General features: G+C 43.5%; 1 protein-coding gene across 1 annotated transcript in view; it reads left to right on the top strand.

The window, feature by feature from the left end:
- LOC102172613 (ras-GEF domain-containing family member 1B) overlaps nt 1–14,606 on the top strand; it is a 669,201-nt gene that overhangs the window by 136,784 nt on the left and 517,811 nt on the right. Inside the window, exon 2 of the mRNA XM_018049636.1 lies at nt 14,116–14,163. Within this exon, the coding sequence (XP_017905125.1) occupies nt 14,116–14,163 (48 nt within the window). The remainder of the gene's footprint in view (nt 1–14,115; nt 14,164–14,606) is intronic.

Genomic DNA, 14,606 nt, shown 5'->3' with positions numbered 1-14,606 from the left:
GAAAATAACTGGTCTTTATTAGTATTTTCTTTGTGGCATTGTGTTTTCAGAGAATGCTCAATATTAGACTTCAGCACATTAATTAGCTTAGGAAACATATGAATCCAGAATACATTATCGTCATTTGTCTTGGCCTTGTTTGTGCACTGCGCTCACCATTGTTTTATTTTTGAGCACGGCTTCTTCTTTCCTTCTTGTCTGTGGAGTTATTAATAGGAATAGGAGCTTCCCAGCTTCAGTGAGCGGCGTGCCTGAGAGGAATGTTTGAAAGAGATAGGAAGGACTCATGTCCCAAGTAATTTGTATGCCAGGCAGTGCCACTCCTTAGAAACCCTGCTGTTTGTAGCTGGCGAGGTTCCTGTTAAGGCTGGCATGGAGGGAGAACCATGGCAACCAGGGGAGAAACTGCCCCTTAGAACTAAAGCCCCCCCACCACACCTCCCACTATCACCCTCCACCCCAGGGCTAGACAGCTGCTAACAGTGAGCCAGGTGAATCACCAGCTGCAGGGGGAAGAAAGAACAGGCAGGTAGGCACACCACGGTGCCCAGGCAGTCACGGGGCAATCGTGGAAGAAGGTGTGAAAGCAGAGAGCAGCAGGGCACGTGGGACGTGACCGCGTGTTATGCTTAGGAAGGGCGGCCGTTAGAAGCAACACAAATGCCCATTAACAGATGAGTGAATAGGCAAAATGTGGTATAGACATAGAATGCAATATTATTGAGCCTTAAGAAAGAGAGCAATCCTGACATACGCTACAACATAGATGGACCTTGAGGACATTGTGCTAAGTGAAATAAACCAGTCACACACACACACACACACACACATACACACACACAAATCAGCATACGTATGATTCCACTTATATGTTTCATAGAGTAGTCAAATTCATAGATAGCGAAAGTAGAATAGTAGTGGTTTCCAGGGGCTGGGGAATTGGGGAGGGAGGAGTTATTTACCAGGGGGAGCGCTTCAGTTTTACAAGATGAGGAAGTTCAGGAGATCGGATGCACCGCAGTGTGGAGGCACTTGACATTACTGAACTGTACACTTTCAAATGGCTGCTATGGCAAATTTTGTGATGCGTATTTTGTGTTTTATTTTATGTTGTGTTATTCAGTTTACAAATTGAGAAGAAATCAGAGACGATCTAAAGGGGAAAAAGGAAGGCAGCTTTGAAGACAAGCCACCTGAGTTCAAATCCTGGCACAGACGCTGACTAGATGCGTGCGTGTGTGTGTGCTAAGTCTCTTAGTTGTGTCTGACTCTTTGTGACCCCCATGGACTGTAGCCACCCCCCACCCCCCAGGATCCCCTGTCGATGGGATTCTCCAGGCAAGAATACTCGAGTGTGTTGCCATGCCCTCTTCCAGGGGTCTTCCTGACTGAGGGATCAAACCCGTGTCTCTTGCATTGTGGCAGATTCTTTACTGCTGAACCTCCAGGGAAGCCTGACTAGATGGGTTCCTTTGGGTGAATCAGGTAATCTCTCTGAACTCTTTTTTTTTTTTCCTATGGGACTGACAAGAATAGTACCTGTACTATAGGATTTATTGTGAGAATTAAGTGACATACTATATGAAAAGCCCATAGCACTTAGAAGAATACAAAAGTGTTACTTTTCACCATGATTATCAGAATAGTATGTGACATTTTAAGTGTACAGGCAGGCAGCTTTCTTTAGGATGTCTATGAGCATTCTGAGGGAATAGGGGCCAAGATACTAGTTTCAGGTTGAGGGCTATGACTTTGGTTCATAGTGGGCCCTAAGGAACAAGGTGTGACCCCAGAGTTAGCAAATATTCATGGAGTACACGCTAGGGGCGGGGTTCTGCTCAAAGTGTGGAAAGACAGTAATATAATATCATTCACAGCATGGTGGGTGTATTGTCAGATTATTAGGGGGAAAGTCCAGTTATATGAATGAACTATGATACCTAATAAAGACTTAGTATTAGATATATTAGCAAGCCTCGGTAGCGTAGCGGTTAGGCAGGCAGGTAGGCAGGCAGGCTAGGGTCAGATATGCAGATGACACCACCCCTGTGGCAGAAAGTGAAGAGGAACTAAAAAGCCTCCTGATGAAAGTGAAAGTGGAGAGTGAAAAACTTGGCTTAAAGCTCAACATTCAGAAAACTAATATCATGGCATCCGGTCCCATCACTTCATGGGAAATAGATGGGGAAACAGTGTCAGACTTTATTTTTTGGGGCTCCAAAATCACTGCAGATGGTGACTGCAGCCATGAAATTAAGAGACGCTTACTCCTTGGAAGAAAAGTTATGACCAACCTAGACAGAATATTCAAAAGCAGAGACATTACTTTGCCAACAAAGGTCTATCTAGTCAAGGCTATGGTTTTTCCTGTGGTCATGTGTGGATATGAGAGTTGGACTGTGAAGAAGGCTGAGCACCGAAGAATTGATGCTTTTGAATTGTGGTGTTGGAGAAGACTCTTGAGAGTCCCTTGGACTGCAAGGAGATCCAACCAGTCCATTCTGAAGGAGATCAGCCCTGGGATTTCTTTGGAAGGAATGATACTAAAGCTGAAACTCCTCCAGTATTTTGGCCACCTCATGTGAAGAGTTGACTCATTGGAAAAGACTCTGATGCTGGGAGGGATTGGGGGCAGGAGGAGAAGGGGAAAACAGAGGATGTGATGGCTGGATGGCATCACTGACTCGATAGACGTGAGTCTGAGTGAACTCCAGGAGTTGGTGATGGACAGGGAGGCCTGGCGTGCTGCGATTCACGGGGTCGCAAAGAGTCAGACACGACTGAGTGACTGAACTGAACTGAACTGATTAGATATATTGCAGAACCCCAGTCAGTTATAGAATTATACCACAATACAAGAAATAGATTTAAAATGAAGGTAATGCTATTTATTAAGACATTGCCAGTTGCTTGTGACATAAATCCCAATTGAAACTAGCTTGAACACATAATTTAATTATTGCTTTACATAGTGAAAATATGATCGTATATCTGGCTTCAGGCATGGCTGGACCCAGATGTTCCCATGATATTGGAAATCTGTCTCTTGGCAGCCTTTGTATCCTATCCCTGTATTGGCATTTTTCTTAGGCAGTTCTTTGTGATGGGGGTAACATGGCCACTAATGCCCTTTGGCTTATAATCTATCAAGTTAATACTCATGTTCTTTGCTTTCTGTTTCTTTTCTTCTTCTTGTCTTTTCCTTTCTGTTGCTGAGCCATTCAGTTCAAAACCCATTAAGTCTCCTATCAAGCAGGAGACTTCACTGCGGGCAGGGGTGGGCACAGAGCAGGGTGTTGTACCCAGTTGGGGTGAGGAGGGCACCCCAGAGGGAGAGTGGTCTGTGCAGGGTGTTAGAGTCCAAGGGGGTTAACGAGAGCATCCAGCAGGAGGGCTGATCAGTGTGTTGTGTCAAAGCCTGTGTGGGGTGAGGAGGCGTCCACCCCGTGTAGGTGCTGGAGATCAGGTGGGACGAAGGGGACGTCCAGATGGAGAATGGCCAGGCCCAGAGTGTTGGGGCCCAGGTGGATGAGGAGGGTGTCTGTGGGTGTAGGTGGCCCAGAGTGAGGTGTCAGCCCCTGAGAAGGCTCTCCCTGTGGGGGACAGTCAGCACCAGGAGAGGGTCTGGGCCCAGGCAGGGCAAGAGAGAAATGTGGTACAAATATGGAAAGGGAAAAAAGTGAAACCAACTCTCTGGCAGTGGATTTGGAGGTATTGGTGGGAATCCGTGATTTTCTTGCTGTGGATGAACAGGTGGATGGATGGATGGATAGATAGATGGAAAGGGATGTAAAGTATAAATATAAATGTGTGTCTCTGCAGTAGGTATTGCTTTTTAAATGTATATATTCTATGGCTTCTAAATACCATTCTCCACTGAAAGGAGCCAGGGGTCTTGGAGAAATGGCTGATTGAAGAATGGGGGCGGGAAGGCGCAAGCTGAGCCTGCAGCATTTTGTACATGAAAGTGAGGAGGTGCTCAGAGCATGAGAAGGGCATGTCCGAAGGACTCAGAAGCAGTGTGAAGGGCCCTGCTGGCTGCCTCTGGGACCATTTGCGCTTTAATATAAATAGCATGCATGCTCAGTCACTCAGTCGTGTTTGACTCTTTGTGACCCCATGGACTGTAGCCTGCCAGGCTCCTCTGTCCATGGGATTCTCCAGGCAGGAATACTGGAGTGGGTTGCCATTTCCTCCTCCAGGGGTTTTTCCCAACCCCAGGATGGAACCTGCGTCTCCTGCATTGGTAGGTGGATTCTTTACCGCTGAGCTACTTGGGAAGCCCCTGGAGGCTGATACCCACTGACTAAAACAGGCAACTATGAGTTCAAACTGACGCACATTGAACGTTGATGCAGGACTTTGAAGAATGGACACATGCGTAGTCTCACCACAAAATACTTATTTATGACCAAGGGAAAAGGCACGGGAAGGTGGCATTTCCCAAAGAAGGGCTGAAGTGCTGATGCTCAAGATGTTAAGGGGAGGCTAACTTCTGCAGATGCTGAGTCCCCTGTCCTCTGGCTTCCACCTGGTTTTGTGACAGGTGCTGGGAGGGGGTGGGCTTCTCTGCCTCTTTACCAGCGGGGTTGCCCTGTGGAAGCGGCAGTGCTCCCTGTGGTGACCTCCCCTAGGATACAGCTCGCCCTGCGGTCAGTGGTGATAATTACTAACCGCTGATGTTAGCCAAGGTGTGTCCCCACTCTTATTACTGGTTTCCCTTGATCCTATCTACATCTCTGTGCAACTCTCTTTAGGGTGCCCTCTGTCTCCTGCTGGGAGCCCCACTGATACAGTGATCAGGCACTGTTATCAGAGAGACAGACAGACAGATGTCCAGTAGCAACTGATGCTGACTCACCACGACAGGGGTGAGGTCCACAGATCGAGCTGAGTCCACAGCTGTCCAGTGACCCAAAGTGTGGGAAGAGAATCAAATCAGAGACAGGGACTTTAGAAGGACCTGACAGCAGCTCAGTGACCAGAGAGGAATTTTGTCCCAGTTATTTATACTGGAAAGGAAAGATGCCTCAGTTTTCTGTTGAAGAGTCAGAAATTTCCCCTCTCCCTCAGTTAAGGAGGTGGTGGTCCCACCTTATGAAAACTGCAGTTCCGAACGTCATAGGCCTTTTGAATTCAGCTGTCTGCCTGATTTGTTCCAAAGATGACTAGATTAAAAAACAATGCCCAGGACAAGGCAGTATCTCCTTTCAGTACTGTGCAGTCCTGACTGCATGGTTATCACCTGAAAAATCAGGAAGTGCCAGACGCTCTTCTGTTTCGAACCTTTCCGTTTCAGCCATCTCTTCTTTTGTATTCTGGAAGGCAGGCACAGACAAGGACAAGAAGTGGAAGGTTTTCTTATGTCACCTCAGCTCAGAGGTGTCCCTTGTTCCAGCCTCTGAACATGGGGTGACACTTCTGGGTACAGCCTGCTAAGAGAGTCAGCTCAAACTCACATGACTTATTGGGTTGCTAATCACCCCATTTGCAGATTGAGCCTGTAAAATTAGCCTGCAGCTCCAATTAAGGGAACTCAGACCAGAGCCCATGTTCAAGAATCCTCCCTTGTCAGTTTCTTCCTGGGGTTTAAATTGAATTCTTCATGTTGGTAGAGAAAACTGAAACATGTCCTAATTCTGCTAAAAGTAGCAGAGAAAAGAGGCCCTTTTCCGACGTGGATAGGATCACTGGTGGGCCATGGGGGTGGTATGTACTGGGAGGTCACTTGAATTCCCTTCTGGTTTCTGATCAAGCCCTGCCTGTTATATACTCAACCACAACTGCAGACTTAGATGTCAGAATGCCCATTTTCCTAAGCAGCTCTGGAAAACACAGTCAGATTCACCTCTTGCTATTTTGAACTTTGGAGTAACTTACAGAACCCACGGGTTTAATGAACACTGACTTATAAGAGTTCAAGTCAGAATCCCAGGACAGCTTGGTGTCATTTAACTATAGAAGAAAATCATGGATTTCTTTTATGTTTTCTTCACCTGCTACTGCCTTGTTTTTATGTACACTGTGTGTAGTAAGGGCAGAGGCTTAGCCTTATGGGTAGGCTACTGCTGCTGCTGCTGCTGCTAAGTCACTTCAGTTGTGTCTGACTCTGTGCCAGGCTTCCCCATCCCTGGAATTCTCCAGGCGAGAACATTGGAGTGGGTTGCCATTTCCTTCTCCAATGCATGAAAGTGATAAGTGAAAGGGAAGTCGCTCAGTCATTTCCAACTCTTTGCCACCCTCTGGACTGCAGCCTACCAGAATTATCTATTACCTTTTCCCTACAACTTCCTTTCTTTCTCTTGAAACAATTATTTGTCAACACAGTTTCTGGGTATTCTCTGATTTTTGCTATCCTGCTGCTGCTGCTGCTGCTAAGTCACTTCAGTTGTGTCCAACTCTGTGCGACCCCAGAGATGGCAGCCCATCAGGCTCCCCCCGTCCCTGGGATTCTCCAGGCAAGAACACTGAAGTGGGTTGCCATTTCCTTCTCTAATGCATGAAAGTGAAAAGTGAAAGTGAAGTTGCTCAGTTGTGTCCGACTCTTAGTGACCCCATGGACTGCAGCCCACCAGGCTTCTCCGTCCATGGGATTTTCCAGGCAAGAGTACTGGAGTGGGGTGCCATTGCCTTCTCCTACCCTAGACTGTTCTAAATTCTTCCTTCGGCATTTATTCTCATATAAATAGTACAGTGCCTGCATGTGCTAAATCGCTTCAGTCATGTCCATCTCTGTGACCCTATGGACTTTAGCCCGCCAGGCTCCTCTCTTCATGGGATTTCCCAAGCAAGAATACTGGCATGGATTGCCATTTTCTACTCCAGGGGATCTTCCTGACTCACAGTATACAATTTTTTTTTATTGTACTTGCAGAGCATTTCGATTATATCAGAGGTTAAATAGGCCTTTGTGTTATAGCCTATAAAATTACTTCTAAGGGGAAAATAAGCTCCAAGTCCTCAACACCTAACTAAAGAAAGAAATTTTTAGAAGGTCAGAAGTTTTTAAGTGGGGACTGAATGTATAGCTTGATCTGTATCATGCAGGTGATATTTTATCAGGCCCAACCTCCATTCTGCCTAGATAAGACATTTACCAAGAGAGATCAAAGGACTCATTTAATGTCAAATGAAAATGTTATTTCTCTTGAATTGGATTGGCTTTTGTATTGGTCAGTGTTCTCCAGACAAACAGAACCAGTAGGAAATATGTATGTATATATTAAAAATTATGTCTGTATATATAGATATATTATATCTTTATATAGATAAATTATATCTGTATATATAGATCTATATATACACACGTACCTAATTCCTCAAGAGCAGGAGGAGATGAGCATCCCAACTCAAGAAGACAGGGAATTTGCTTTTCCTTAGCCTCTGGTCCCATTTGAGGCCCCAGTGGGTAGGATGGTGCCCACCCATACTGATGAGGATGGATCTCGTTTCTTAGTCTGTTGAATCAAGTGCTAATAATCTCTTCCAGAAACATTCTCATAGACATACCCAGAAATGATGTTTTACCAGCTATCTGGGCATCCCTTGGCCCAGTCAAATTGACATAAAATTAACCATCACAGTTTTTTATCCCTTTTATAAATGGAAGTCTTGTGCTTTGGGTCATGTCTGCTATTATGACTTCAAGTTCAGTACAAAGGCCACATTCAAGGATGTTTATGGCATTTACGATAATATAGAAACCCAACCACATTTCTAAAAATATAAATAAACAGATTTTTTTGTGCTTATGTTTATAACCTGGAGAGGTTAAAGAATTGTTGTAGATCTGCTTTTGGACTAGTTTGAATAATTTACCAACATTCAGCCTGTTTCAATTATCCTGGCCCACCCACAGATTCAGTCAAATTAAGAATTTTAACACCAGACATTTAAAAGAGAAAGGGAAAGAGGTTCATTTACTTGTATTCTTCAAAGACAAAGAGAGAGGGAGAGGGATTTAACACCATTTTCCATATTTTCCTACTTCTCACCCCAAGTTACCACCATCCTTGGCAGGCAAGTGGTCCATGTATCTATTTGAGTTTCCATGTATCTATCTGAATTTCCTTATCTGCTTGTTAACGTGCGCATTGCTGGGAGCCACTCCAGACCTCCTGACCTGAAATTTCTAGAGTTGGGTTTCAGCAAATTGCATAGTTAAGAGCCCCCTCAATGATTTTTTGTGAACTCTAAAGTTTGAGAACCACTGGTCCAGACATTTTTCCTTAGGGTGTTTGTGGTTGACTAGGAATGTGATGATAACGATAACGGTCCCTTTTGATTCAGGACTTGGTTTTGCTGGACCTCCATTTTTGGATTCTTGACTTCTTTTGGGTAGATTTGTTAGGGTCTATGTAATATCGGCTTGCTAGGGTTACAAAGCAAAATACCACAGGCTGGGTGGTTTAGACAACAGAAATTACTATTTTCTTACATCTCTGGAGGCTAGAAACCCAAGAACAAGGTGTCAGCAGAACTGGTTTCTGGTGAGATCTCTTTCTTTGGCTTAAAGATGGTGTCTTCTTTGTCTTCACCTTATTTCTCCTCTATGCATGTGTGTTGTCTTTGTCTTAATCTCTTCATTTTATAAGAGTGCCAGGCATATTGGGCTGATTTTCATTGTTTAGTTGCTAAGTTGTGTCTGTCTCTGCAACCCCATGAACTGCAGTACTCCAGGCTCCTCTGCTCTTCACCATCTCCCAGAGGTTTCTTAAGCTCATGTCCATTGAGTCTGTGATGCCATCCAACCATCTCATCCTCTGTTGCTCCCTTCTTCTCGTGCCTTCTGTCTTTCCCAGGATCAGGGTCTTTTCCAGTGAGTCGGCTCTTCACATCAGGTGGCCAAAGTATTGGAGTTTCAGCTTCAGCATCATCCTTCTGATGAATACTCAGGGTTGGTTACCTTTAGGATTGACTGGTTTGATCTCCTTGCTGTCTTTGTACTTCACCTTCACCACCAGACACATCCACAGCTGAGCATCATTTCCACATTGGCCCAAATCTCTTTCTGGAGCTATTTCTCTGCTCTTCCCTGGTAGCATATTGAATACCTATCAACCTGGGGGGCTCAATCTTCCCATGTCATATCTTTTTTGCTTTTTCATACTGTTATTGGGTTAGACTTACTCATAGAACCTCATTTTACCTTATATACCTCTTCATAAGACCTACCTCGAAATATGGTCACATTCTAAGGTGTTGGGAGTTAGGAATTCAGCATATCAATTCTGGGGGGAAACATTCCAGCTCCTAACAGAAGCAAGTATTCTCCTGATTGGTCTCTTGGTCTCTCTTCTAAGGCAGCAGGAAGGAGGTAGGGACAATGACCCCTTGCTTTTCACTGGTTTTGTTCCTGCTAAGTTCCATTTTTCTGAATGTCTAGTTACTTTGAGAGTCTAATTACCACTGGCTTAACAGTATGAAAAGGCAAAATGATAGGATACTGAAAGAGGTACTCCCCAGGTCAGTAGGTGCCCAATATGCTACTGGAGGTCAGTGGAGAAATAACTCCAGAAAGAATGAAGGGATGGAGCCAAAGCAAAAACGATACCCAGCTGTGGATGTGACTGGTGACAGAAGCAATGTCCCATGCTGTAAAGAGCAATATTGTGTAGGAACCTGGAATGTCAGGTCCATGAATCAAGGCAAACTGGAAGTGGTCAAACAGGAGATGGCAAGAGTGAACGTCGACATTCTAGGAATCAGTGAACTAAAATGGACTGGAATGGGTGAATTTAACTCAGATGACCATCATATCTACTACTGCAGGCAGGAATCCCTCAGAAGAAATGGAGTAGCCATCATGGTCAACAGAAGAGTCCAAAATGCAGTACTTGGATGCAATCTCAAAAACGGCAGAATGATCTCTGTTCGTTTCCAAAGCAAACCATTCAGTATCACAGTAATCCAAGTCTATGCCCCAACCAGTAACGCTGAAGAAGCTGAAGTTGAACGGTTCTATGAAGACCTACAAGACCTTTTAGAACTAACACCCCCAAAAGATGTCCTTTTCATTATAGGGGACTGGAATGCAAAAGTAGGAAGTGAAGAAACACCTGGAGTAACAGGCAAATTTGGCCTTGGAATATGGAATGAAGCAGGGCAAAGACTAATAGAGTTTTGCCAAGAGAATGCACTGGTCATAGCAAACACCCTCTTCCAACAACACAAGAGAAGACTCTACACATGGACATCACCAGATGGTCAACACTGAAATCAGATTGATTATATTCTCTGCAGTCAAAGATGGAGAAGCTCTATACAGTCAACAAAAACAAGACCAGGAGCTGACTGTGGCTCAGATCATGAACTCTTTATTACCAAATTCAGACTGAAATTGAAGAAAGCAGGGAAAACCGCTAGACGATTCAGGTATGACCTCAATCAAATCCCTTATGATTATACAGTGGAAGTGAGAAATAGATTTAAGGGCCTAGATCTGATAGATAGAGTGCCTGATGAACTATGGACTGAGGTTCGTGACATTGTACAGGAGACAGGGATCAAGACCATCTCCATGGAAAAGAAATGCAAAAAAGCAAAATGGCTCTCTGGGGAAGCCTTACAAATAGCTGTGAAAAGAAGAGAAGCGAAAAGCCAAGGAGAAAAGGAAAGATAAGCATCTGAATGCAGAGTTCCAAAGAATAGCAAGAAGAGATAAGAAAGCCTTCTTCAGCGATCAATGCAAAGAAATAGAGGAAAAGAACAGAATGGGAAAGACTAGAGATCTCTTCAAGAAATTAGAGATACCAAGGGAATATTTCGTGCAAAGATGAGCTCGATAAAGGACAGAAATGGTCTGGACCTAACAGAAGTGGAAGATATTAAGAAGAGGTGGCAAGAATACACAGAAGAACTGTACAAAAAGGATCTTCATGACCTGGATAATCACGATGGTGTGATCACTCATCTAGAGCCAGACATCCCGGAATGTGAAGTCAAGTAGGCCTTAGAAAGCATCACTATGAACAAGGCTAGTGGAGGTGATGGAATTCCAGTAGAGCTATTTCAAATCCTGAAAGATGATGCTGTGAAAGTGCTACACTCAATATGCCAGCAAATTTGGAAAACTCAGCAGTGGCCACAGGACTGGAAAAGGTCAGTTTTCATTCCAATCCCAAAGAAAGGCAATGCCAAAGAATGCTCAAACTACTGCACAATTGCACTCATCTCACATGCTAGTAAAGCAATGCTCAAAATTCTCCAAGCCAGACTTCAGCAATATGTGAACTGTGAACTTCCTGATGTTCAAGCTGGTTTCAGAAAAGGCAGAGGAACCAGAGATCAAATTGCCAACATCCGCTGGATCATGGAAAAAGCAAGAGAGTTCCACAAAAACATCTATTTCTGCTTTATTGACTATGCCAAAGCCTTTGACTGTGTGGATCACAATAAACTGTGGAAAATTCTGAAAGAGATGGGAATACCAGACCACCTAACCTGCCTCTTGAGAAACCTATATGCAGGTCAGGAAGCAACAGTTAGAACTGGGCATGGAACAACAGACTGGTTCCAAATAGGAAAAGGAGTATGTCAAGGCTGTATATTGTCACCCTGCTTATTTAACTTCTATGCAGAGTACATCATGAGAAACACTGGACTGGAAGAAACACAAGCTGGAATCAAGATTGCTGGGAGAAATATCAATAACCTCAGATATGCAGATGATACCACCCTTATGGCAGAAAGTGAAGAGGAACTAAAAAGCCTCTTGATGAAAGTGAAAGAGGAGAGTGAAAAAGTTGTCTTAAAGCTCAACATTCAGAAAACTAAGATCATGGCATCTGGTCCCATCACTCCATGGGAAATAGATGGGGAAACAGTGGAAACAGTGTCAGACTTTATTTTTTGGGGCTCCAAAATCACTGCAGATGGTGATTGCAGCCATGAAATTAAAAGACTCTTACTCCTTGGAAGAAAAGTTATGACCAACCTAGATAGCATATTGCAAAGCAGAGACATTACTTTGCCGACTAAGGACCGTCTAGTCAAGGCTATGGTTTTTCCAGTGGTCGTGTATGGATGTGAGAGTTGGACTGTGAAGAAGGCTGAGCGCCAAAGAATTGATGCTTTTGAACTGTGGCATTGGAGAAGACTCTTGAGAGTCCCTTAGACTGCAAGGAGATCCAACCAGTCCATTCTGAAGGAGATCAACCCTGGGATTTCTTTGGAAGGAATGATGCTAAAGCTGAAACCTCAGTACTTTGGCCACCTCATGCAAAGAGTTGACTCATTGGAAAAGACCCTGATGCTGGGAGGGATTGGGGGCAGGAGGAGAAGGGGACGACAGAGGATGAGATGGTGGATGGCATCACTGACTCGATGGATGTGAGTCTGAGTGAACTCTGGGAGTTGGTGATGGACAGGGAGGCCTGGCGTGCTGCGATTCATGTGGTCGCAAAGAGTCGGACATGACTGAGCGACTGAACTGAAGTGAACTAAGTGCTTTAAATGACCAAGATTGGCAATTCTCAAAGGAAATCTGAGAAGTCAAAACTCTCTCTTTGCTTCTTTTTTTACTAACATCTGCACTGATTGTGCAAGAGCCATGGTAACTAAAACTGTTGATACTTTATTGTGGATTAAGGCAGTAGCACCAAGCTGTACTGGTATCCATTATAATTTCACCATTGTGCATCTGTATTGCAGGAGATAAAATACCAGTTTCACTTAAAAATACCCTTGATGAAGTAGGACAAATTATTAGGTTGACTAAATTCAACCTTTGAAATTTTAGTATCATCTTCTTAATATTTTATGTGACATAATGGGATGCATGCATAAAGCATTTCTACTGCATATAAACATTCAGTGACTGGAAGAAAAGCACTTCTGTGATTGAATTGTGAGCCAAACTCGCCTCTGTTTTCATAAAACACCATTTTAACTTCAAAGGATAAGTGATAGGTGAACTATGCTTATTCAGACTCACGTAGCTGGCAGACATGTTCACAAAAATAAGTCAAGTGAGCCTGTCACTTCAAGAAAAGCAACTGACAGTATTTGTTGCTCATAATAAAGTTCAAAGCTTTCAAGTGAAAATTAGAGTTTTGGAAAACTTGTATCTGTTACTGTGAGCTTGATAGCTTACCAAGAGTTTATGATTTTTCTGGTGAGGCTGTGTGTGTGTGTGTGTGTGTGTGTGCACTCAGTTGTGTCCGACTGTTTGCAACCCTATAGACTGTAGCCCGCCAGGCTCCTCTGTCCATGGGATTCTCCAGGAAGAATACTGGAGTGCGTTGCCATTTCCTACTCAAGGGGATCTTCCTGACCCAGGGATATAACCTGAGTCTCTCATGTCTCCTGCATTGTCAGGTGGGTTCTTCACCACTAATGCCACCTGAGAAGTCCAATGTATTCATTATCTGAATGCTAAACATAGTAAACTTGAAAAACTCCCTACCAAAATATTCTTGATCAATGGTTGTTTTACCTTTCTAATTGCAAATAAGATTAGATAACCATGAACAAGCTGGAAAATTAAAAAAAAAAAAAGAACTAATTTTTTTGAGAGCTTTGTTTCCATCTACTTAGAATTCATTAAAATCAGCAGAGATTAGAAGCTGTCCTATTGAAATGCTCTTGGAAACCTTGCCATAAATGTCCCCTTCTCTTCATTCTGCCTCTGTTTTATCTTTTTCTAATATTTATGGAGCCTTTTTTCCCTCTTTTCTCCTTCATTTTTCCTTTCCTCCTCTTTTATTCATTTCCCCTCCTTTTGCTTTGCCTTCTTATCCCTGGAAGTATTTCCTCATACGTTGCAATTTTCAGTTTCTGCCCGCGTCCTCTAGGAGAGATGCTGAGTCGGTACATATGAGGCGGGCATTGACAAAATGTGGGTGCGTCTTTGCCATCTCAGCTCCAGGACTTAAACAGCCTTCCATTCAATATGCAAAACTCCACACTGGAATCTTTGCTTGGCTTCTATTCTTAGATTTCTAGAGGCTGTGAAGGAAGGTCAGGGGAAAGGATTTTAACTGAAAATGTATACCTTCTAGAAGTCACTTCAGAATCAGTTCTACCATTATATTGTTTTTTTTTGTTGTTGTTGTTTGTTTGTTTTTTACCATTATATTGTATTCTTTGTAAATTTCTTTCTCTTTTTTCCTCTAGTCCACAAGTCACTCCCGAGTTGGCCTGAAAGCAAGCACCAAGCAAAAGGTATGTTTTGTCCTCTGCATTGTTCCTTTCAAAAATGATTATTTTGGTGAGTGCTCATATATATTTTTCCTGTAAAGAGTGACTTGATTTTGGAAGGCAGGGGTATACCCAGAAACAAAGTGTTTTTGATTTTCATTTACTTTGCCTCCATAATAGCAAAACTGAAATTGGAGAGAGATCCTTGAAATGAAATGGAATGAGAGGTAATCTAGATACCCAGTGACAGAAGCTCAGAATTCTCCATGGCTTACAAACAATTCTGAAACAATTCTGAAAGCAAGGTCAGAAGGTACACTCCCAGGTTCAGCTCTTATATTTTCTTAGCCCTTCACAGTGAAGGAATGTGTTCCTGTCTCCGTCCACATTTTTTCTAAACTTTGTTCCCTCAGCATCTGCTATGCAGAATGACCCTCACCTATGATCTGTGTTGAATTGGCTAAATC

Source organism: Capra hircus, chromosome 6 (assembly GCF_001704415.2).
Source record: "Capra hircus breed San Clemente chromosome 6, ASM170441v1, whole genome shotgun sequence".
NCBI classification, from domain to species: Eukaryota; Metazoa; Chordata; class Mammalia; order Artiodactyla; family Bovidae; genus Capra; species Capra hircus.
Note: the sequence above shows the minus strand (reverse complement) of the source record. Positions and strands in the feature narration are given on the sequence as shown.